Below are 27,232 nucleotides of genomic sequence, written 5' to 3' on the forward strand. Positions count from 1 at the left end.
ACATAGATGTACAATTTTCTAATTTTGTCATTCATGCCCAACCAATCAAAACAAGCCCAAGTCATGAATTTCTTCAAAGTAACCTTTTGAAGCTCAAACTTTATGTTCTCGGCTTTAAGTACCATATCCAACAAATAACTATCAATCTTTAAAGGATTTATTGATGAAATCCCAACACCTGGCCTATTCAAGGAAGATTGATAAGTCTACACTGCCATCAATTGCCTCGCTAACTCTATGAGGATGATCTTGTCGCTAGGATACCTTTGAAGAGTATATGGCTCATCTCTAAAAAAACCAACTCTCATATATGTGTAGGGGAACTAGAGGAACACATAGCCATACTCATTCACTTTCGCACAAGCCTCATCAGATATATGCTTCTTTGGAAGATCCTTGTTGAATAGGCAAATGTAATGCCCAAAGAAAGAGTCTTGCACCCTACTCTAGTGCATCCAGCTGAGCTCAAGGTGAACAGATCAAAATGCTCCAAAACTGGCACTATCATGTGATCACCCTCTGAAGATGGACCCAATAAAGAACCTAGGGAAGAAGCAATATACACAAGGTATGAGTTCATATAGAAGATCCTAGTTGAAGAGAGTTGAGACAACTACTCTAATAACATATCATTGACCATCTCTCCCCAAAAGATCTTTTGTTTGGAACAAACAATGAGAGAGATATACATCTATGGCTCAAAGATGTTGGATTCTTTGAGTCCAGTAATATGACTAAGTAGTGTGATAAGATCATTGATCCCTTCCTTGAAATCATAACAACACACTCCTTTTGGCCATCTAAAAAGATTAGGTCTCTTGTTTACCAATCAGATAGCATTCACATATCTACTACATTTTGCCATGTCATTGTTCCATCTCTCTAAGGCAGTTTTTCTTGTGATGCCAATCGCCAATGGAGCAAAATTCTATCAAGAGTCTTTGGATCCAACCTAATGATTCTCTTCCCATCTTGGTCCTTGATAGTCCTTGATAGGAGATCAAAGTTTTTGGCACACGCACATACAAACTCAGGTTCATGGGCAACCAAAGCAAAAGTAGAAACTAGATGAATGTCGCTCTATTTTATGTATGGCATATCACTTATAGCAGAAGCATCTACTCTATTCAAAAAGTCTTTGATATCCAAGTGTAAGATATTGGTGTCCTTGATATTTTTACAATACGAAATGACTCATGAAGGAGGCATGAAATTATGATATTGGTCTTACTAATGCTTCATTTTTATGTCTCTCTTTACCTTTACCTTTACCTAAAGTGATATCCTTTGTCATGACAAGTTTGTAGGCACAAGCAACTGTGACATGAAAATTCTACAAAGTAGGCACATCTTTAGGAGGGGGATCCATTGTGTGTTTGTTAGTGTTCAAGTGTGAAGCATGGAATTTTTGCATGGAAGGTAAGGCTGGAAATTGTTGGGACAGCAAATAGATATGAATGTTTGAACTCAAAAATATGCATTTTTATGGCGAAAATCCCAAAAACCGGTTTTTGAAGGATGAAAGCGTATGTGGCCAGCAATGATATAATATGGAAAATGTGTAGAAATGGATGGGAAAGCATCTACTTATAATGAGATTTTGTGTTTTCGTTATAAGTAAATGTACAAGCACATGCAAGCAACAACCATCATGAATTTTTTAGTCATGTGGCAGCAGTACGTAAAGTATGAATGGAGTGTTTAAGCATGGAAGTGGGGTTTTTGGATGCAAAAGTATGTGATAATTGAGCTCACTTATTATGATATTTTCTTTCAAGAATGGGGTTTTTAATCCCGACTTTGGATACAAGTAAGGTGAAGTACTTGCTTGTGTAACGAGAGATAGAACACATCATATACATCATACAAATCTGAAAATTGAAATGAAATGATTTACATAAACAAAAGAACAAACATATACAACGAAGCCCTATGAAATTGGCAAAGAATATTAACTTTTTTTTCCTCGAGAAGCAGAGGAAGAAGTTTCTTAGTCTCTTATGCAAAATCTGAAAATTATTTCAATGAGATTATCGGATTTAGAAAGGTTGCACTAATGAGACTTTAAATAGACATCAAATCTTGACTCAATCCTTACAAAATGAGTGCATTTTTGAGTCATTCGTAGCTTGACAAGTGGGGAAAGTTGGAGATGAAAAATGCACAATAATTGCAACCATTTTGACAAAAACATATTCAACATGTAATGCATATCAAAAATGGTGTCCAAGGCATCAAATGCAACTTGACAAGAATTGTAAACAAGCTGAAAATGAAATGCAATGCCTTAGAGCTTATCTTGAGGCAACACCTTGAAGATTTGATGGAGAAATATGACCAAATAAGAGGGGTTTTTTAGCAAAAACATGTCCTAAACAGACTGTATTGTGAATAAAATAACTCAAAATCTGCAAGTTTGATGAGCAAAAACAACCCTACTGGAGGAACAAATCTTAAGTTTTTGATAATGAATTTTGCGTTTGTCCTCAAAAACCCCGTTCTTGGCCAAAAACGCCCCAAAAACATGAATTTTTGCAACTCAAAAACATTTGTTTTTCACTTGGAAAAAGCTACCAAGAAGAATTTGATCAAAAACACATGTAAAGGCAAGTGAAGATAGGTTTTTGATATACAAAACATGTGCTTTTGTTACCAAAATTGTCACGAAGAGCCAAACGGTTAGAATATCATTAAAGATGTACTTTTTAATGCCAAAAAGACATACTTTGCAATCTAAAATCACTACCCTCAATCAATCACTTGCAAAATATCATAAAGCCCTGGTTTTCTGATGAAAAACACGTGATGAGCCTTAAAATTGCCACCTATATGCTTTTAGGCATTAACATTAACTTAAAAAGGCCCAAACAGGTTTTTACAAAGCCATAACATATGCTCTCCAAGTTAAAAAGCCCACCCCTTGTGCTTTTGCAAGTGAATACCTCGATAGCATGAGTAATGACGTGTTTTCAGAATGGAAAAGCATGTGCTTTTCACTTCAAAATCTCCAGCATATGTTTTAAAATGTCCAAACGCCTCTATTGAAGAATTATAAACGGATTTTTAAGATGCAAAAACACAGACAAATTAAATACATGTGCTTTCGAGTTCAAATTCCCTACCATTATGCATTTAAATCATAACTCAAGTTAAATACACATTAATGGACTTTTATAATACAAAAACATGTGCTTTTGGGTTAAATTCTCGCCCTTATAAGCATTTAAGTGAAATACAAATGTGTTATTGCATGTAAAAATTTCACCTATATGCATTTAGGCCTTATATTTTATTGACAATGGGTTTTAAAAGATGATTTGCATGTTAATTATATGCAATGAGCGATTAAAACCCCACCTTTATGCATTTTAAGTGTCTCGTGTAACTAATTTTAATGGATAACTATTGTTTTGATAAATTAACATGAAAAAAGACTTAAAATGGCAAATTTCATCAAAACATTAATAAAAGATATTGTAAAATCCATAGTCACAAGGTTTGAGTTTGACAACAAATTATGTTAATGTTTTGATCCAGAAATATAGATAAGCAACAATAAAAGAGCATAAACAATACAGAAAAGGCACAAACCCTTCCACTTGAAGCAAAAAACCGAGCCACAACAGTAAAATATTTCTTGTATTGATCAAGAAATGTTCATAGTACAAGGCTTTTGCTTGATTGATTTATAATATACCAAGCAATCACATAAATAGATTACATAAGACTCTTTATCTTTCATGCGAAGGAATCTTTGACTCCCAAAAATTAGACACTTCATATTTCCACCCTCAACAATTCACATTTTCATATACGTGCCTCTTCGCATGACGTATCACATGTCTTTTTATATAATATTAACTTAAATCTTCTCACAAATGTCTCTTTTAGATCAAGGTGACAATAATGGTCATAACAAACGTATTTCCATTTTATAAGAGCAAAGATAAAGATCACTATCGCAGCTACAAACTTCAACACTCCCTCTTAGCGAGAGAGAGATCTTTAAAGAGGCACGCACACATAGCTCCAACCAAAAATGTCAACGAATATATTCTCATCACATAACATATGTTATCTCAGCATAACATAATTCACCATAGTTACTTCATAAGCACATAAAATTAGAGTCATGGGGTCACGCGCATGACTTTCACCATGCCTACTCACAAAGAGTGATCCAGCATACCTACTCGTAGAGGGTAGAACAAGGGCTTTTATCTCAAAACTTCTCCCAGAGAAGGATACATTTCCACCATGCCTACTCACAGAGGGTGGTCCATTGTACCTTCTCAGAGGGTGGAAGGAGGACTTTCCCCTCAGACTTCTTCTAGAGAAGAATGCATTTCCACCATGCCTACTTGCAAAGGGTGGTCCATCATACCTACTCGCAAAGGGTGGAACGATGGCTTTCACCTCAAACTTCTCTCAAAGAAGAATGCATTTATAAATTTGATTTTCTCTTAACATACTCCCTCTCCGTAGGGACTGATGGAGCCCTATTTTTTGGCAAAAAACAGGGCCTCCATTTATGATATTGGAGTTTTGATCTATAGAATATGCAGGATTTCATAGGTATTTAGCACTTGAAAATTGCGAGTTTGGCATATCTTATTGCAGACACCAGCATCTTGCTTGCACTAGTTTACTTGTAATCAAGCAAAGCTCTTGCAATAATCATGAACTAGAATTTTATATCTATTACAATTATGAGACTGTTGTACATTTTTCTCTTGTGACTTAGATGCAAGAAGCCAATATTTGAAATTTTCCTTCCAATATTGCATTGTTCATTTTGAATGCTGAGTAGATAAATAGAAAGGTTAGCATCTTCATGGACATATGGCAGATCAATTTTTCTAACTAGACACAGTGATAAACTATCGCAAATATTGGCAGAGCATCTTCAATTTCTTCATATATTAGACAACATTTAACAAGAATGATAGTGTATATTAACTGAAAAGAATATATTAACTGTAAAAAAAAGATAGCAATAACTGGCTCAAATGACCAATATGATGATGAGTATATTGGTCAATAAACACAAAGAAAAGAAATTGTTGCAGCGATTCTGTTGTAGGGAGACATGGCGACTTTATAGAAATCGTCATCCACCATTTATAGACTGTTCTTTGCCCTGTTCGGATAGATAAATAAGTTCATGTGCATCTGATTAAAGACATCCTTCCTCATCTGCAGAAGATGTTGAAAAGCATCAGGAGTGTTTATCAATTGGAAGGCAAAAATTATGATGAAACCTAATAGTATTGTTAGAATTTAATCATCTTTCCTTGGTTTAAAAATTATGATGAAACCTAATCTTTTTCTAGTGCATGTTCTGCTTGTGGAGTATTGTTCTTCTTATCTACATTTGGTGTAAATTCTTGCTTTCATTCTGTCCTTTGACTGCTACTTCGTGTTGCATCTCTTTTTTTTTTAACTTCTTGTTGCCTTTTCTTCATTTTATTATAGTTTCTTATCTTTAATAAAGAGTCTTTATTTTTTTTCCGATACATTAATTTGACATCATGTCTAGTTTAATTCCTGAAATTAAATTAAATAACTCTAATTATCATGCTTGGAAGACACATCTTTCTTTTATATTTCGATTTAAGCATATTCTAGATGTTGCTACTAACCCTTCTTCAATTCCTATAGCTTCGGCTTCACAAGATGAGAAAGATGCATGGAATACTAAAAATGAGGAAGTCCTTGGCCACATTGGTATATCACTTAACCCTGATTTCTATGTTCTAATTGCTCATTGCACTACTTCCCACGAAGCTTGGGATGTTTTGAAGAAAACATATGGCAGGCCTACCAAACCATGGAAGATCCAACTAAAAGATAGTTTAGAAGACTTAAGGTACACAAATTCTAAATCTATGGATGGATTCTTATTAAAATTTGATTCCATTAAAAGTCAATTGATTGGATTAGGAGTTACTCTAACTGATATAAGATTAATTACTATTGTTTTAAAGAAATGTCTACCTAGGCAATTTCAGCAATTTATTACTAATATTCATTCTCAACTTGTTATTCCTACTTTGTCTACTCAATTAACTTATAGTATTTTTCAGAATTTGTTACGTCAAGAGGAAGCTAAGTTATTGTAATTTGGTACTCTTAGATCTAATGAACATGCTTTTGTGTCTAAGAATCAAAATCAAAATTCTAAATCAACTAATCAAAATGATTCTCCCAATAATCAGAATAATCATAATTTCAATAATAATCATAACAATAATAATCAAAATACAAATCATAATAATAACCATCCTAATCAATATAATAGTTTTAATAAAAATCCCCACTGTGCTTATTGTGGGAAAGATGGTCATTTAAATAACAATTGTTTTAAAAAGAAAAATGATAAGCAACCTATCAATAACAATAATCAAAACTCTCATCAATCTCGTCATGCTTTTACTGTTAGTTACAATGTTTTTAAATGGTTAGAATGGATTGTTCATACTGGTGCTTCTCAACATGTTACATCTCATAAAGAAGTGTTTGATTCTTTGCAACCTGATCCCTCAAATATTCCAATTCAATTAGCTGATAATCATAATTGTAAAGTTGAAGGTTTTGGTGATGTTAGTGTTCCAAGCGGAAATTTACATGATGTTCTTTATATTCCTGATTTAAAATACAAACTTCTTTCTGTTACTAAATTATGTCAAGATTACAAAGTTCAATTTCATAAGGACATCTTCTCTGTTATTGATCCTAGCACTAACGAAGTTCTTGCTAATGCTAAGTTAGATCATGATAACTTATTTAGATTTTCTAAGTTTACCTCTTTAAAGAACCCTTTGCACGAATATGGAGAATGAAAGGCTTGGTCATTTGAATTCTGATTGTATCTCATTAATGCCAAAATCGAATATGGTTGAAGGATTACCTCATATTGTTTCATCTAAGATTGCATGTACTAGGTGCCTGACTGGAAAAATGTAAGTTATCTAGCATGTAATCCTCTTACTAACAAAGCGCAAATTGCAAGAGATGTTTGTATTGCAAAAAATGAAGTTCATGGTTGTTCCAATACTCAAGATGAAGAATTTAGTGAAAGCAAAATTGTGTTAGTGGAGGACCAACCTTCTGTAAAACCCTACTCCTCAAGTATCTTCTTTTATTTCTCTTATTTCATCTCATGATAGTAATGATGATAATGTTGATACTAATAATACATTTATAGATTATGACTCTTCTTATAGTGATAAATCTATTCCTACTAAGAGAAAAACTAAATGGTTTCAAAAATTACTTAGTAAAAGAGACAAATTACTAGAACTAGTGGACTTAAACCTAGGAGAATTAATTAGTACAAATATGGTTTGATATCTTATCCTATGAATTCTATTGTTCCTCATTCAACATCTTTGTCATTTCTCTTTAGTATGTTGCAAAGCCTAGAAATTATGTTGATTTTATCATTTGATAGTACTTTACTTCAAAAGATCCCTTCCCTATCAAAACTACAGGGTGATGAAGAGCAAGAAATCAGCATTTTCTAATTATGTTCTATTGACCATTGACTTTCTGTGACTTTGATATGATCTTAATTGTATTTGCATGATTTCATACCATGATATTTTAGGTATATTTATTCGTGCATATATGGGGGCCCACATATATATCCCAATAAATATACAAACTATTGTGTCTATTATGACTTGTCAATTATGAGTGCATTCTTATATGTGTCTCAAATACAAATGTTTTTTTCGCTCTTCCTATTTATTGCTTATTCCTTGGGTTTATGAGTTATTATACACAGTTGCCTTCAACATTACTTTGTTCTACTAATTGGCATATAGGTGCAGTTTATGTTTTTCTTGCATCATTTTATCCCCATGTTGGCACTTTATGGTTCATACCATTTATTTATATTGCGGTTCTCTCTATTTGGTTATATGTGTTCCACTTTGAAAAGATGAGATTTATATGGAGTTTCCCTCCATGTTGTTCCATTTTGTTCGTCATGAAGAGGATGTTATTCTTGGGGTTTCCCTCCAATTTCAGTTAATTTCACCCATCTTTAAGGCACTTTACTCTTATATGAAGGCAATATGTTGTTAATACTCACAATCATTTCCTTTGGTATCTTATGAAATCATGATGTGATGATAATGTTCTACATACTTCATTGCTTAAATTGTGAGTCATGCAAGTTATGGATTGATCACCCATTAACTTGTAGTGAGACGACTCATTAGTGGACTATCTATATCCACGTGATTGATGTGTTGTTGATGTTGGGTTCATTAGCTGACCTTGTATATGGTCATTTGTGCCTTATTACTTTCCGTTCAAGAGAGCTTTGATAACAACTTTTCATATCTATCATGTTCCTTGAAGCATATGCTTTCTCCTGATATCAAGTTAGCTCCATTACTTTGTGGTGATAAGTTACATATACATTTATCAAACTACTTACTCTTTCTTATGATTTTAACATTTGAAAAGGATTCCTAACTTGAATATAAGATGAAATTCTCCTTGTGTATAGTTGTCTTGTTTCTTGTTTCTCTTTTTCAAGTAATCCATCAAGGCACATACACGATATCACTATGAACCATGAATCTACTTGAAGATGTATCACATTCAAAGGACCTATTCACTTCTCTTGACTCTCCAAGATGTACCCACGCTGATAAGAGACCTCTTGCACAATTGAAGACATTTCAAAGATCAACTTGCTGATATTTTGACAAAGCCTCTTTCTACAGAGAAATTTGAATTTCATTGTAAAAATTTGGGTTTGATACCCTTTGATGTAATCTCCCCAAGTAAAGATTAAAGGGGGGTGTTAAAATTAAGAATCTTTCCTTGGTTACATTTATTTAATTTGGGATAAACCAAGGTATCCCTCATGTATTTTGTCATTTAGTACACATGTAAGGACATGTCGTTTACTTGTCCTCTTGTCCATGTGTGAGGACAACTCATATTTTGTAATTCCTTTTATAAGGAAATTAGTTTATCCTCCTTAAGAGGATCTTGACACTTTGCACACACTTATTATGAATGGTGGCATTCAAAGAAATGGGAGCTACACATGCAACTCCATTCTCATCTCTATAAAAGAGATGCCTCTCTCTCATTCTTCTAATAATTTTTCTACACATCACTTTGATGTTATTGTAGTGAGCTATTTGCTCTACTTCTCTCTCTCTCTTTTCCATAGGCTTTGCCCTTATTCATAATATTACACAAGGGGTTTTTCTTTTCCTTTCCCCTTTCAAAATCCTTGCCTCCTCTTAACTATTTTTCATTTCAAACTTGGATTATTTCATTGCTCTGCATTTTTATCACTTTCTCACAAGTATGATACAAGGGAGCCATTGAAGTTTGGAAAACAAGTATTGGATTGAAATCTTCAATGAGGTGCACTATAATAGAGTCATGCCACCGAAAAGCCCTACCAAAGTAAACACATCCACAAAATAACCAATCAGAAGGTGAAGACCATGTGCTAGTAGAAATAATTGAACATTACTAAACAAGAAATAAGAAGCATTGCCAACCAAGGATGCAGAAGTATCATGGAATGAACACCAGTGTTTTCAGAGCCATGGGTTTTTTCAGAGGGAGCTACTTGGAGCGTTTTAGGTGTTTGCAAGGTTCTACGGGAAGATAAAACTCTACATATATATAATTAACTCTATTCACAACACCTTCATCGTTGTTTTGGAAACCAACTAGTAGAGACATGCACAGCAACAACTTTTTAGTTTCCAGGTTCCATATTTTTTGGCAGGCAATGGATCATAAAACAATTCGATAACACAGACAATCCATATGAATATGACTACCATTGAAGATCCAAACCAGAATAATCTCATCAATTGGTGAATGACTTCATCATATTTACCAAAGCATGTCCGAGCTGTTGTGATAATGTGTCCTCAGTATTTCATTGTCATTCGATAATCCACCTAGACAGTTACAGTTTTAGGGAGTTTATTTCTCGTGCATCTACAGAAGAAGCATTGCGAACGCTTAATCGAAAGAAACCTAATTTTAAATAAATATTGCATAAAATCTACTTAACTAGATGATGAAAATTATCAGGAAGGCAAGATCCATATTAATTTTGTCAAGCCCGATGACAATTCCAATTATCATGAGGAGTTGCACAAAAATCATATTACATTGATACAAATTATTTTATATTTCTAATGTAATAACTATAAGATGTATTTTTCAAATATTATTTGCATAAGGATTAGTTATTCCTTATGAAGAGGCGCATTGATTGAGATATAATTCCTCATCCATGTATAAATATAAGATGTAGTGGGAGAAGAAAGAATATAGCAATACAATTACTAAAAAAGATTCAATTCTTGTGCAGAGGAATAAGGATTAAAAAAGCATGGCTTTTAACATGTATTAATATATATTATATTTTAATGATTAATAAAAGCCTTTTTTTGTTTATCTAAAATGAAAGGAGATTAAAATTACGATTTGGATTCATCCTTCATGATCAATAAGAGGATCGTTGAATTATTCTGCCAAAGCTTTTGTATTGGGTATTTTCCGCATTCTGTGTTCAACAAACAGGGATGGTGTGATTTATACATACATTTCCTCATCTCTAGCTAATTGGACTTCCGACCTAAGAAGTTAAATTCCTTTTGGCTAACATAGAATTGCATATTGAATTTATCTCTTACAGAGCACAAGAGTACTTGATGATATTTAATAAATCTTGTCTCATAAAGTTGTACATAATAATCCTTGTTGTAGTTGAATTTGTTGCCAGGATAAGCAGAGGCACTGGTGTTTTAAAATCATTGAAATATAGTTATTGGATTTATAATTGAAGTCATAAATCTATATACTTCCTTCTTGCAAGCATCTAATCAATTATTGATAACCTTACATAAACATTCAACCATCTCAAACAATCACATAAATTTATATTGATCGAGTTCAAGTACCTCGCCAACCTAAAAACTTACCTAGTCTAAATTTGCAATATAAAAGCTTTGAACAAGGTGATCAAGTTCGAGGTGAAGGTTTGTCCACCTAGGTGTAGCAAAGCCTGAACTGCAGGGGAATTTGAACAATTCCCCTGTTTTGACTAGAACTAGTTGAGGAATCCTACTAGAGAATTGGCAAACCTCTTGGATTTCCAATTTTGTGGTTTCGGGAACCAACATGGACAACTTTAATAACTGAGATTTTCTCTTAACAAAGACTCCCTCTTGGTACGGACAATTTTACTAATTGAGATTTTCTCTTAACAAAGACTCCCTCTCAGCAGGGACAACTTTAATCACAGAGACTCCCTCTCAACCAAGATAGTTTTAGTCACCACAATAAGATGGTTGACTATTGCATAAACTTGCAAAGGATTGGACATCTCCCTTTGTCATGAAATCTCCCTCTAAAACTGAATAGTCTCTCTCTCTAAATATGATCTTCGCCTTTCAATAAAGTGCCACCAGTTTAGTATCAAGACTGCAAACAACATTGCATAATCTCTCACCATCCCATTGCATCTTACAACCACGAGAGATATTAATAACTTATAATTATTAATGCTAAAAACAATCACTATTTATAATCAATATTCAAGAGATAATCATAAATACTTATCTCTTTGAGATCTAATCTCAACATGAACACAAATATATACATAAAAAATTCTTCTATGTACCACTAAAGCCAATGCAATGCGCATGGAATCAATAAAAGTTTTGCTATCAAAAAAAATTGATACTAACGTCATAAAAACTTATCATCTAATCTTCCTCACAATCCACTTGTTAGCCTATTCACAGCTCCTAAAGGAACACCTCAGACCTCCAATGTTGTGGTTAAACTCTATAACATAAAGGCATCATTAGAAATACATTGATCTACAAAACCGAGTCGGCAACTTCAATGGTGCTAGTACCTCAACCATTTCTAGACATTCGCACAAATTCGGAATGAGGTTACTTCTCTTTGAGCCACTATTATATCCCTTAATTGAATCTGAGGTATATTTTCACAACAATTTGGATAGATGCATATACATAGATTTCATGGGATCAAAATGCATCAAAACCTTAACTTTCTATAATCCAATTCCATGACTACAACTAGAGTTCCTATGTTCATATTATTACGGAAGTAACTGGTAAAATACTTGCTTGTTATTAACAGAGTCCGAAAGGTCATTATATACAAAAGAAAAAACGATGTTTCCTTAGGAAATGATCGTAAAGAATAGAAACATTTTATTCTAACAGAGAGCTAAAAAAGCAAAAGCTAACTTAAAGCTAACTAGATATTTACAATAGATAACCATTAACTAATAATAGATGACTATCTATTATCATAATACCCTCCCTTAATGGTTAATCTATCTAGAACACCAAGTTGTCCTCTAAATTTGACAAACTTATTAGGACCAAGAGGCTTGGTGAAAATGTTTGCAATTTGATCTGTGGTAGGAAAATACTACAAATCTATAGTCTCATTTTCAACCAGTTGTCATATGTAATGACAGTGAACATCCACATGCTTGCTTGGTTCATGGAAGACTGGATTTTATGCTAACTTGATAATGCCTTCGTTAGCAACAAGAAGAGCACTCAACCCTGTTGGTGACATCTGCATATCCCCAAGCATCTGACAAAGCCAAATAGCTTCACATCCTGCTTTAACAGTCCCTCTATATTCAGCCTCTGTAGAGGAGAGAGAAATTGCCTGTTGCTTCTTACTGGTCCATGTGACTGCCCCGGATCCCAAACTAAATACATATCCAGAAGTTGACTTTTATCATCAACAAAGCCTGCCCAATCTAAATCTATGAACCCACTAAGTTTAGGATTAAGAATTTCGAGAGTACAGAAGTCCATAATCTGAAGTGCCCTTCACATAACGAAGCACCCGCTTTGCTGCCATCCAATGATCAACCTTAGGAACTGTCATAAAGCGTGAAATATAGCTGACTACGAAGCTAATATCAAGCTTAGTAGCAAAAAGGTAGATGAGGCTGCCTACTAGTATCATCACCAAAAGGAGAATCAAACTTTGCAGATAACTTGAGACCTTTCTCCATAGGTATAGATGTAGGCTTGCAATCCTACATATAGAATTTGTCTAACAGGGCCCTGGCATATTTGGACTAAGAGATGGATATACCAAAAGACTGTTGCCAAACTTCAACACCGAGGCAATAATGCATGAGCCCAAGGTCAGTCATATCAAAAGACTGGCATAAATTCTATTTGATTCCTTGAATCAAAGATGCCGAGCTACCAGTGATGATCAGATCATCCACATAAATAACCAGAATAATGATGTCACTGTCAGTAGTCTTGATGTATAGATTTGAGTCTGGAGAACTCCTCTTGAAGCCTTAATCACTGAGGTACTTAACAATTTTTATGTACCATGTCCGAGGGGCCTGCTTCAAGCCATAGAGAGCTTTTACCAATTTGAGAACTTGACGGTCTTTACCAACAAACTTGAAACCAGGAGGCTACGTCGTGTAGATCTCTTCATAGAGATCACCATTTAGGAAAGCACTCATGATATCTATTTGATGGACCTTCTAGCCAAACTATGTTGCCATGGCTAGGACTAATTTGATGGTGCTCATCTTTGTAGTAGGAGCAAAGGTCTCCTCATAATCAATGCCCTGATGCTAAGAAAAGCCCTTCGCCACTAAACGAGCTTTGTACTTGTCCAAAGTACTATCCGATTTGTATTTGATTTTGTAGACCCATTTGCAGCCAATGGGTTTCTTCCCTAGTGGAAGATCAGAAAGGACCTAGGCGTTGTTCTTCAACAAGTTCTGGTGTTCAGATTGCATGGTTTGTTCCCACTGTAGAATTCCTTTAGCCTCAGAATATGTTTGAGGTTCAAACACATTGTGAATGTTCGCCATGATAGAAAAGTTAACATAATTCGTAGTTTTTCTCTTTTTCGAAGCGGTTCTCCCATCAATGAGCTCATCATCACGAAGATCAGCAAGTGTTTTAGCCCACCACTTAGGCCGGATAGGAGAATGACCAACATGAGTATCAGGAGATGCATGATGATCAAGTTCCTCATTAGAAGAATCTAGATCAAACTTAGGGTGAAGCATCTACAAAGTGAGGTGATCCTGTAGGAGAAGCCAGAGGTGTCTGTATAGGTATCACTAGTAAAATTGGAGCTACAGGAGCTACTGGAGCCCTCCCACCAGGTGTACCTAATGGAAGTCGAACTCCCAAATCATGAGCTTGCATAGGCTAGTCTGCTAGATCAGGAACAGGAGAAACAGGCATAAAAGGTCATCGCTGCTCATCAAAGACTAGATCACAACTATAGATGAGATGAGATATCTCAACATACGATCAGGCGATAGGCTTTGTGAAGACTCCTATATACAGCAAGCATGAGTTTCTGAGTCTTGACATCTAACTTGGTGTGTGACACATCAGGAATCCAAAGAAAAGCAAGGGAGCCAAAAACCTTCAGGTGACTGATTCTAGGTATGCGACCTGACCAGGCCTCTTCTAGAGTTTTAATCTTGACCACCACTATGAATGACCAGTTCAATAGATAAATTGCAGTGTTAACTGCTTCTGCCCAAAACTTCTTCGTAACATATCAGTGTTCGAGCATGGATCGAGTCATCTTGGTGATTGTCCTGTTCCGATGTTCAATTACATTGTTCTGTTGTGGCATGTGGGGTATGGTTAACTGGCGTTTGATGCCATGTGTATCCAAGAAGCTAGAGAAAACATTAGAACAAAATTACCCCCATTGTCTGATCTAAGAGTAATAATAGATTTCCCAATCTCTTTTTCAACTAAAGGTTTAAACTTCTGATATATAGGAAATGCATTTGAATTCTTTTTCAGGAATTACACCCACATTTTTCTACTAAAAACAAAAAAACAAACAACAGAAAATACCTGGACCCAAGAATAGGAGGAGTGGTCATAGGGTCGTAGATATCTGCATGTACAAGTTGAAGTACCTGAGAAGCTCGTCATGAGTCGCCACTGGTGAAAGGTGTGCGATGTTGGTTCCCAGCCAAGCATGCATCACAAACTCCACGCTGTTGAGTCTAAATCTATGGCAATCCAAGAACAAGCTCATCCCTAGCAAACTGTGAGAGATAATGTAGATTAAAGTGCCCATATCACTGATGCCAAAGTGTGCTGACAAAAGACTAACGTGCAGCCATAGCTAAGTCCTGAGAATCACCAGAATTAGTAAGTCTGAAAAGACCATGATCCTCAAGACCCACTGCAACAGTAGACTTAGTCGCCCGATCAGTGATGGTGCACTGATGTGAACTAAAGGTGACAGCCAAGTGTGGAGAATGTCACAGCAATTAACTGACTGAGAGTAGATTTAGTTCCATCCCTAGAACATAGTACACATCAAGGAATATGAGATTCGTCCCAACAGACTGAATCTGAATGTTTCCTTTGTCGAGAACAATGTACTCTTCTCCACTACCAAAAATAACAGAGTCTGAATAAGGCTGGTAGTCAGTAAACTAGTCTTCGTAGTGAGTGAAATGAAGAGAGGCACCTGAATCAATGTACTAGGCAAATGACTTTACATGATTTGCAGGTCTTTTAGCCATGAAGGTGTGAAAGGCAGATTCTAACTACTTAGTGTGCTCTGCATTGTTTGCTTTGGGCTACGAACCTGATTGCTTAGATTGTGTAGCTAAGTGTTTCTGACATTCAACCTCCATGCGTTCAAACTTGTGGCAGTAGTTGCATTGAATGTTCTTCTTTCGAGAACCCTCTGATGCTGGAGAAAAAGACTTCTGCTAAGATGGCTGTTGAAACTTGCCTTTATTCTTTTGAAAAAAATTTGCAACAAAGTCTTGCTCTGTGGAGGTGGAACTGGAGCTGCTACTAGACTGTTGTTTCCACCGATCTTGCTGAAGCAGCAGGGTGCAGAGATCAGTGAACTTCAAGTCAACACCAAAAGATGTGATGTTGAGAGTCGATAAAATGCTTATAGGATTTTGGTAAACTCCAAAGAGTGATAACCACAATATCCTCGGCCTCCATCTTGCCACTGATGGCAAGTAACTGATCACAAATTTCCTGAATCTGATTCAGGTGTGCCTAAAGTGAGGTGCACTCATCCATGACAATAGAAAACAATGTTTTTCAGAAAGAAGGCTCTACTTTTGTCAAAAGTCTCATGAAGACCTTTGAGATGTGTCCAAATTTCAGTAGCTATCTTGCCGGATGGAATCTGAGAAAGCTGATCATCAGCTACGGATAATTTGAGAAGCATCACTGCCTCCCAATTATTCAGATCCCATGTATCTTGATCAGGACCAAGAGAAGTTGGATGCTTCGTAACACCCAATACAAATTTATCAGTGTTCCAATATTCAAAAATTGCGATGATTCGCTAATTCCAAGTGCCATAATTTTGATCATTGAATTTGGAGTTATGCTTGAGTAGAATGTTTGTCAAAGATGCCATGGCACATTTTTCAATGAAAAATTGTTAAAATCTGTGAAGGCACATTCTTCGAGGCAAAAAACAGAAGACCCAAAAAAACAGAGTGACCCAGAAGAGAGCTCAAAAAACTAGAAGGAATATGGTGTCGTTTTCTGGATCCGCTACCTCGAAAATCGAGGCACACAAAAAAATCTGATGACAACCAAATTGAGCTCTCGAAAAACTAACCAAGAAATCTGAGATCAAAATATTTTGTCGAGCTCATAAATTAGGGTTTCAAAGAAAACCCTAGCTAGTGGCCATTAATGGTCGAAAATGAAGAAAATTGGTATTTTGCAGGCAGAAAAATGCCCAATTTGTGGTCACACACTGGTCTGAGGTCGTCAATGGCTAAGGGGAGCAAAAACGACACCACAAAGAGTGTCTAAAGCATGCATGAGGGATCAAATCAATGGCCAAAATGTGAACAATTGCGAGCTCGAGTTGCCCGTGTTTATTCCTGTGATCAGCTGCGAGAAAGTGCTTATTGTCGTGAATGACAAAAAGCACACCGAAGGAAATGCTCAGAATAAAGATTAGTGACATACAAACAACCAACTAAAAATCGCGATTTGCAGATGGCCGCTATTGTTAGGTTACAAGCAGAATTCAAGTTTTTTCTTTCAGCCCTATAAGCCCGAGCCAAGATCACAAGAAAAACTAAACCCCTAGACAAACATAACACTAAAATTTTCAAACTTACCATATCCTTTTCTCCACATGACCATTGTTGTTGCCATCAGTTAAGGCCATACCTAGACTGTATGCCATATGTTCTACAATGTCTGCTTTATGGGACATTTGATGTACTTGGGTCAAATTATTCTACAAGACACCTCCCATTGTAAATTGAATTGATTCTTTCCTAGATAGTTGCCTCTCACAAACTGATATTGCTCACCATCATTGAAAGTGAATACAGTCAATATGAAGGAAAAACAAACACTCTAGTTTACATATGCTATTGTTGCTTATAATTTCTGATACAATTTTTGTTCTGTCAGGCTCAGGAAAACATTAAAATAATTTTGTTCGTTAGTGGTCAGAGAAATTCTGAATCATAACACCCAAAAGAAAGAGTTAATCTCGAGCTTGAAGAAAAGAGAATGAAGACAAAGCTTCAAGCTTCACAAATGGACTAACATTTGAATGGTCTTGATATGAAATAAAATATATGACAAATTAGAGCCTGTGCAGCAATGCATGAAATGAGATAGGCAAACAAATGAATAAACACCTGAGGACAAAGACCAAACTGCTCAAAGATAACCTTCTTGATATCGCTCATAAATATGTATTTTTTCAAGACGGGTGATGAAGAAACACATATGCACCAAGAGTTGTTGGTTATAAATATAATGAGCATAACATTAACAATAATAAATCACTGCTTAGAAGTGACATGATAGTAAAACAAAACAAAAAACATAATAGCCTCCATGAAGTAATTGACAATTTTGATATAAATGGTCCATCTCCATAAAGGTTTGCTGCCTTGACAAGAATACCAACATAGGTGAGAGATCTATCTCTTAGCTACAAGAAAACACACACACACCAAATGCCCGTGATTTTTCTTCATATAAAATAGATAAAAACTTCTGCTATATGCACTGTCATGGTAAATATCTGAACCAACAAATACAACTAAAGACGATAAAATAGAAGTGTTGATTAACCAATATGAAAATTTTTAAAAAAATCAAAGCTACAAACAATAATAACGTTCCATGAACATGAAAACAAGATAACCAAGAAGCCAAACAAAATGCAATAGAAGTGTCGATTAACCAATATGAAAATTTTAAAAAATCAGAGCTGCAGACAATAATAACGTTCCATGAACATGAAGACGAGATAACTAAGAAGCCAAACAAAATGCAAGATATTGTCCACATATGGAATGTCGAGACTCCACACATGTTATCAAAGATCTTCGAAATTCCACTCCAGCTTTTGCTACTAAAAAATTGATGATAAGTCTTGATAAAGGACAGGACATACTTTAAATTCCATAAATCATCAGTGATAATATTAATAATTCAACGCAAAAAGAGAACAAAGCTTGCAAGCTGAAAATTTACCTCCTACTTCATACAGAAGTGATGAATCCCCCCCTTGGAATGTGTCTCTGAATATGACCAATTCTGAATACTACAAGGAACTAAAATCTAGAGGAACTCTAAACTATGGCAGAATGCCTAAAAAATAGAAAAAATAGATAACCTTTCTTGTTGATGTCATCCAACTAGGCTCTAATACCATGTTAATGTTTTGACCTAGAAATCTAGATAAAAAACAATAAAAGAGCATAAATAATACACAAAAGACACAAAACATTTATTCTGGGAAAACCCTTCAACCTGAAGGGAAAAATGCAGCGACACCAGCAAAATATCTCTTTTATTGATCAAGAAATGTTCATAGTACAAGGCTTTCACTTGATTGATTTACAATATACTAAGCAATCACATAAATAAAATTGCATAAGACTCTTAATCTTTCACACAAAGGTCTCTTTGACTCCGAAAAATAAGATCCTTCATATTTCCACACATTCAAAAGTTTACATTTTCTTATGCATGCCTCTTCACATGACATATGACACATATCTTTTTATATAATATTAACTTAAATATTACCAGAAATGTCTCTTTCAATTCAAGGTGATCATAACCATCATAACAAACATATTTCCATTTTATAAGAGCAAAGGTAAAGATGCCTATTGCAACTACAAACTTCAACAAATTCACCTTATGTGATTTTCAAAAAAAATATGCTATTTATTATTTTATATGTTTGAGTTTCATGCAAAAAACTTTTCAGTTCCTCAGTCACTTGTGGACATGCTCTAACACCTGGACAAAACCCCCAATAATACCAAGTAAATGGTCTCTTTCTCTTGTTAGACTTCTTGTAAATAAAATATTTTATACATTTAGTATGATAAAAGTTTAGCACCATTTTTGTCTCATATTTCCATACTTCAAATTTTGATATTTTCGACCTACATGATGAAAAAGAAAATTAACATTTTTATTTTAAATCATTCAATATTGATTGTAAAAACATTAAAACTAAATATACGAATAGTTATTTTAAATTCTATAGTGTAAATAAATAAATAATAAATTCTACTTTAATAAACTACACACTAAATAAATTTATTTAACTTTGAAAAATAAAATAATAATTATTTTAAACACGATCTTAATTTTTGTTAAAAATATAAATACTAAAGTAGTTTAAAATTGTAAAAAAGGTATAATAAAAAACTCTATATTGAAAACTAAATAAAAATTAAATTATACTTTAATTAACTTTACAATAAATAATTTTACTAGACTTAAAACGAAAGACAAAAATATTTATTTTAAACACAATATTAAATATTAAAAACAAAAAAGAAAAGTAATAAACTGTAATAATTTAAAATCATAAAACAAAAGTATAATAATCAATTTTTTTTATAGTGAACTAATTAAAAATAATAAAATTAATGTAATAAATAATTAAAAATTTAATACGCAATCATACCAAATAAGAAATATTTAATCTTTATGTACTATTAAATAAATAAGAACTAAATCTAAAAACAAAGTAACTTAATAACAATTAAGAAACGCAATATAGGATTGACAAGTTTTAATATTTGATAAATAATATAAAATGAATAACAGTAATAAAGTAATAATAATAAAGCATATAATAATAGAAGTTTAAAACTATTAACAAAAGCTAAAATTAAATAATCTCAAAATGGAGAACTATTAACTAATCCTAAATTTAAACGATCATGCCCAACTTGACTGAAAATGAAAATGCCGACATAAAGGAATGGAAGTAGAGTTTGTTGCAGACGCTTGCAGGGTATGCAGGAGATTTCATAGGTTACACAAAGATGCCGAAAGCAGAGAGGTTGCAGGAGAATTTGTAACCTATGACCCATAGCAACTCACAACAAGCCCATAGCAACCCACAGCGATTTGCATGCAATGACCATTTGAGCAAAATGGCAGATAATTTCCACCACAGTTTTCCCTAGCCCTTCAGAAAGAATTGTCTAAAATTGGATGCATTTCTAGTTAACAAAGGCATTTATTTGCCTTAGAAATATTTAAAATAAAATATAATTTTTTCAAAAATGATGGTCATTTATTGGTTGTACGAATTTATGGCGAATCTATACGAACTTTTTTATTTTTTATGTTCGCCAAATTTTGATCTTGGAGCCGAAAATTCGGCAAACCTTGTGACTTAGGTATAATCAACTCAAAATGAGCTGAAATTTTAAAATGAGTGCCAAAATCCACATTAGATATTTAAAACTATTTTATTTCATTCAATTGCCAATAAAAAGCCAACATTTGGGGGATTTTTTATCAAGACGTGCTATCGCTCTAAAAAACCCCACCTTTTCTATTATAACTTGAGCTAGACAACTCTGTTTGAGGCCTAAGTTAGCTTGGAATGAGCCAGATTCCAAGGACTTTTAACATAAGTAAAAAACAAGACTTAAAACTACTTACAATAAAAAGAAAATGAAGAAAGGACATGAAAGTTACCAAAAATCAAGCGCTTAGAGAGGAAAAACTCTTACAAACATTTGGGGACTTAACTTGACGGGAACTTTCAAAAAGAACACACAAATAAAGTTACATAACGTACAATTCAGGGATGAGGAATTACCTTCATGATACTTCATTCATATGTTAAAACAAGAGGATGCACCTGCAAATCCATGAGAAAATTCCCTAGGGTTGCCACTATTTTGTGATATCAAAATTGAGGACAACATCTACAACCTATGATAGAGTTAGATGGTCTTTCCTCCGCACAGTTTTATAGGCATTTGAATTTATTCAAGATTCTTTTTTGTGTTAGTCAATGGTACCCACTCAACTTTATTTTTCACTTCCAAAGGACTCAAACAAGGAGATCCTTTACAATTGTTGATCTGTTTATTTAAATAGCAGGTTTAAACCACCTGATAAATCAATTTAGGACTCATCCAAGGTTGGTCTTGGAAAGGTGATATTGATTCTTATGCTCATTTTCAATTTATTGATGACATTACTCTAATGGAGTGAAAGATCACCTCTGATCTAATCTGATTTTTCTGAAAAAAAATTGAAATTTTTCTGAGTTTTTTTCTCCAGTATTTTGTGGTTTTCTGATTTTTTGGTCTATATTTATAATATATGCAATATAAAATGAAATACAGACAAAGTATAACAGAAAATGCAAGGAAATAATACATCTCAACTCATGAAAATAATATGAGGGACTTATACAAAAAACTGAATTTTGGTTTACCATTTGTTTAGAGCAACCAACAACAAATTCAACTTAAGTCTTGGAAACACCACTTAATAAGAAATGCATACCGGTAAATCCAACAATCAACTTATTGGAGTTTCATTGACAAATTCAAAAGAAAATACAGATGAAAGTGATGCCAGTCCTGAAGATGCAAATCTGAATGTAATCAATGCTCAATCACTCCCAACAATAGTAAGAAACTCCTCAAATTGGACCTGTAACAATAAAAATCTGATCTGCTCTTCAACATAACCCCTAGCTTCAGTATCTCAGCTTGAATCGTGAATAAATCTACCTACAAAGTGATCAAATGATGCAAAAAATATCCCAGATCTGCAATTTACTCCATTGAATTTGTTCTAAAATAAATTTGAAGCATAGGTTCCTTTATCAATCTGCTCAATAAAGAATTCTAAGTGAATTCACCCTTCAAGAAAGTTCGGTTTTCATCCAACCTCCCAATCCCTGGGGAATTTCCGTACCCAATAGTTCTGATTTTCTGTAGAAACACACTTCATCAAAGCTCTCTCCAATTGTCTACTGTAAAAATGACTGATTGAATAATCAAATGGCTGCCTCAAATTATATTTTATTGCCTAAAACCCTAATTCAGTTTTAGGGTTGTACTTTCTTGATTTAATAAAGTTTATTTACCCAAATTTTATCAAAATATTGTCTCCTCAAGATGGCCCATGAAAATTGGGCTCATAATGCATTTAATAATTCATTTCGTTGTATTCATGTGTTAAAACCCCTCAATGGCCCTCTTTGTAGAACAACCTTATCTCATCGGGACATGGGATCCTTTTATTACATTATTAATTTATAATAAAGTGACATTATTAATCACTTTATTTTATTTTATTAAGTATTAAAGGCGATACTTTAATACTTATTTTTAATTAAGACTTCATCCCCTAGCCATCCCAAACTGAAAAGCTAATGATGTACGTGTCATCCAAGTAATGTTTAAATATAGTAAGAGAACTAGTTGTCCCCTCTTAAAAAATTAGGGATTGACCCTTACATATGGGAACTACAACCAAAGCCTCCAAAATGATCTCTCAGGTCTTTTGATGCATTCCAGTCAATTCCTAAGCAATCCCTTAAAAATAGGAATCCCTCTTAAAAAATAGGAGACTACGTCAAACTATCCAAAATGGCTTGTAAAGTTCCACAACCCCTCGTTGGGTCCCGTAACCACACTTTGTTCACGTACGAGAACCCCTAATTATAAGCCAACCACTTTTGAAGTCTAATCTGCCTAAGGAAGGGACATTACATGGGGTTAGCCAAAATTGAGGAGGGAAGCATTTTTAAGAAGGTTTTAGATAATTATTTACCAACTTCAAGCCAGCAACTCAATGAAGAAAACTCTAGCATATTCTTCTCAAACTCCAGAGCCTATTCAATGTAGAATAGCAAACACAGTGTTACCCCAAGCTTCTGGGATGAGGACAGCAGGGCACGTGTAGACAAGTTTTTGGGATGGAAAGGGGACAACAAAGGCGATGGCTATATAAATATAGGGTAAATTTAAAATATAAAGGCCAATTTGCATATATACATTACATTCATACGAAAATCAAAACATGGATAAAGCATGTCATTTAAACATCATAGAACCTTAACATACAACATTTCAATTGCCAAATGCAATGCTCGATATCCATTCATAGTTTGAAATTATTGTCAATATGCATGCAACATTAAAATGGTAACATAAAAATTTGAAATACACCCAAAAACATAATTTGGAACACACTGTTGATAGCAACAAGAACAATAACCCACCTCCCAAATTGAAACACACTACTACCATTTAATTCTGAAACCACAACTCCAACTCATTGTAGTGGACTAATATAAAATTTTAATACATAGAGGTCTGCTATACAATTCCGATCATGATATAGGTTTGTTACAGTAAGATGGTACCTTGATGCAAGCTCCAATATTCACTATATCTTTCACAAAGGACCCAAAACCAACCCAGCACTTATGTATTAAAACAAAATGAATTAAAAATGCATGTTCTAGGTCTGTAATGAACTTTTCAAACTTTATCAACATTTTGCAAACAATCTGCTATATGACTCTGAGTGTGTAGCATGACTATAACAACCTTCTTAATTTCGTGCTTCTTAATGGAATGTTCTCAAATACTAATCAAAGCCTAAAGGACCCCAAATAGTAGGAATTAACTACCAAACAGTAATAAGCATGTTAGGGAAAACTTGGAAGGAGGCACCATTAAAATAAAAAATAAAAAGGAGTTTTCTAAAAGAAAATGCATTTTTTAATGTTGTTGCCTATCTCATCAAGGACGTCATCTATCCTAGGGACTTCCAAGGCATCCCCAACAATCCCTAGGACATATGGGCGTCCCTAAAAAGGATTTCTGAAGTCCCCGAGTTTCAAAGACATTTCTTTTGAATTTTCAAAAGAAAGGGACGGGGTGGGGACATCCCCTAGCTGTACCCAAGTCCCTGAAACATTTCCATTACAGAGACAAGGGTTTTTAGGCTTGGGACATGTCCTCGGGTAACATTGGTTATATTCAAACTAGGGATTTGCCAATACAATATCTGTGTAACCCTCATTCAAAAGCATGCCAAAGAGAACAATGGGTGAAGATTTTGGACAAATTTCACCTGAGGCTTAGCCATTGGACTTCTTGTTGGCTATATTGTGTTGGGCACTTGGTTCTCCTAAAATATGTTTTACAATCTTTTCCTATATATAGATTTCTAATCTCAACTACTCAAAAGTGTTTTCAATAGGAATTTGATGCTCTCTATGAAGTTATTATGGGCTTGACTTGTGAGAAATCATGAATGAAGTCTAGTAAATCAGGATTAGTTTTGTGTCCTAAGGAGTAAGATGGACTTTTTTCCTCAAAAGATCAAGCTTGACTAATAAAATTGTGATAATGAAGGGAAAACAAACTACGAGTCGTTAACAATTATCAATATCTGAAAACAAACATTTGTGGATGTCACTATATGATTTGGACTATTTTTTGTTTCAGCCTTCACTGAAAATTCAGTAGATGAGAATGCCAATGTTAAGGCATCAAAAACTCACTGGCATAACTTGGCATCACTTTAGCAAATCCATGACCAGAACGGGCCTATGGAAATAATGATGGCAGGGGGGTTGATAAAAGTCTGCATAATTGTGTTTTCAATCTAACTTTATTGATTGGGCACATTGTGGTGACTGATCTACCACCATTAAGTTGACATGGTTCACTTTTGACATTGTTGAGCCATTGTCAATGATGCCCAACAAAACTTCTCAGTTGTATATTAGGTTGATCTTTCTTCTTGTCAAGGAGGAGTAACTTGCTGCTCCTGTTCCTCTTCTTAATTTCCTTCTTCCTTCTCTTTATTTATTTCTTCTTCCTCTATATGTTACTCAACCCCTACAAGCATCTCTTTATGTGCACGTAAAGGGGCTTCTCCCTTGGTACTTAAACAAATTTATTTATCTTTACCCTTATCCCATTCTCCATCCAAGTCCTAAAGCATATCCTCCATTGATGTTTTTTCTTGAATATGCTATTTTGGGAGGCTCCTGGACCAGTTCATCCATTCCTTGGAGACCAGTGAAATCTGATATAAGAATTATTTTAAATAGCAGTATGTATTTTATGGTTTTGTTTAGATTTATCTATACAGGCGTAAGATGTGAAAGGAAGCATGAACTCAAATCTTCAAATATATATAGTCTATTAATGTTTTCACTAACTCTATAATGTGGAACCTACACCAAGAATATTTCTCCCAAATCTTTACGGCCCCAAATACAGACAATTTCACACTTATATGTGAGGCAAGATGTCCCATTTTTATTTAACTCTTCAAGAAAAAAGAACAGATTTTGATATTACATTTAATATTGCTACTTCTACATTATTAGATACAATATTATCTTAGTTACTACAAGACACATCTCCTGGCCCCTGGGATGTGTCTTAAATACCAAACATGTCACCAGAAACATCCTGAAGAATAGAATTCTTCTGGCAGTCATCTCCTAAATCTCCTGTCCAAAAATTGGCATCTCTCGCAAAAACTTAGGGCATGAAGTTCCATAAACAACGTCAATTCTTATCCTCTACCATCACCCTTGCCAAATCATTATTACTTATTTGTTAATAGTGAAATTGATAGCAGCTATATTCTTTTGATCAATCTGCTTAGTTGCTTCTCTAGAAAGACTCATCAATGAAGTATTACTAGCCATTATTATTTTAAAGAGGCCACCAAAATGGGCAATAAGAGATCTTTGTGCAACATCAATTCATCTTTTGGAGATAATGGAAACCATTGAGTATCTCCAGCCTTTTCAAATATTTGATAAGGATGTATTCATGCAAACCTCCATTCTCAAAAGAATGGTGCAAGATTTCTCATAATAATGTATCTCATATCCTTTGGCATGTGTATCGGCATCAAACTATCAATATATTTAAATTTTCATATGTAATGATAATCTAATATGAAATATGCAGTATGAGTTATGAACTCTTTAACACGATGAGATTTGACAGTTGTCTACTTGAAATTTAAAGTTAATGCTAAATACTACCACTCTTTTTGTTTTCAGCTTTGATCTAAACAAGGGCAAAGATAATATATTGTCATAAACCCCCTCCAAGTACCCTGCCTAAAACATATTTGCTTTAAAAGCTTCATGAGAAGTAAAGCTGTCATAAAGTTTGGTATCATTCCACACATCAATTGTGAAGAATTTATACATTCTTCTTTAAGAACTAAACATTTACACTCATGTTACAGTGTACTCATTTATTGACGATCTGAATATAGGATTCATAGAAGACCACAGGCAATCATCGGGCTCAATATCATTCCACCAATTAATTGTGAGAAATTCATACATTCCAATTGAATAACTGAGCATTTAATCTCACTATTACAGTTATTCTTTATTCCTCAGCAATGTGAAAAGAGGGGCCTCAGTAGAGCACACACAAGAAAGGAAAATGCTTACAAACTATTGGCAAGTATCACCCACCTACCTTACGCACATTAAGTTAGAAGATAAGGTATACGAGATTTATGCATAAAATATGACCTTCTGGCTCATAATATTTATGCAAAGCAGCGAATTTCATCTAGATTATAGGACATAATATGAATAACATTGGCAGAATTACATTAATGAGAAAGAGAGATACCTGTGAATAACTGCTAGCTTTGTTCTTGAGGCAGGTGTCCTTTTGCTTTCTTAGTTGCTCTCTTGCACAAACATTATTGGAGTATGAAGTTATAAACCTCATGTATAAGGGATATGGTGATGGTACACGAAATTGATCGCAATATTGCTCAAACAAACACAATAATTCCTCTGAAGAGTTCTGCAGAAACAACAAAACAGAAGGTGGGTCCCA

General features: G+C 34.3%; 1 protein-coding gene across 3 annotated transcripts in view; it reads right to left on the reverse strand.

Moving 5' to 3' along the window:
* DET1 (light-mediated development protein 1 / deetiolated1 (DET1)) overlaps positions 1–27,232 on the reverse strand; it is a 261,899-nt gene that overhangs the window by 95,797 nt on the left and 138,870 nt on the right. For all 3 annotated transcript variants that reach the window (XR_016363900.1, XM_089825740.1, XM_089825741.1), the window contains exon 8: positions 27,020–27,199. Coding sequence is in view for 2 of the 3 variants with exons in the window: in XM_089825740.1 (XP_089681866.1) it covers positions 27,020–27,199 (180 nt within the window). In the remaining variant the exon portion in view is untranslated. The remainder of the gene's footprint in view (positions 1–27,019; positions 27,200–27,232) is intronic.

The sequence above is a fragment of the Cupressus sempervirens genome, chromosome 4 (assembly GCF_028749045.1).
Source record: "Cupressus sempervirens isolate cs-2001-9-10 chromosome 4, ASM2874904v1, whole genome shotgun sequence".
NCBI lineage: Eukaryota > Viridiplantae > Streptophyta > Pinopsida > Cupressales > Cupressaceae > Cupressus > Cupressus sempervirens.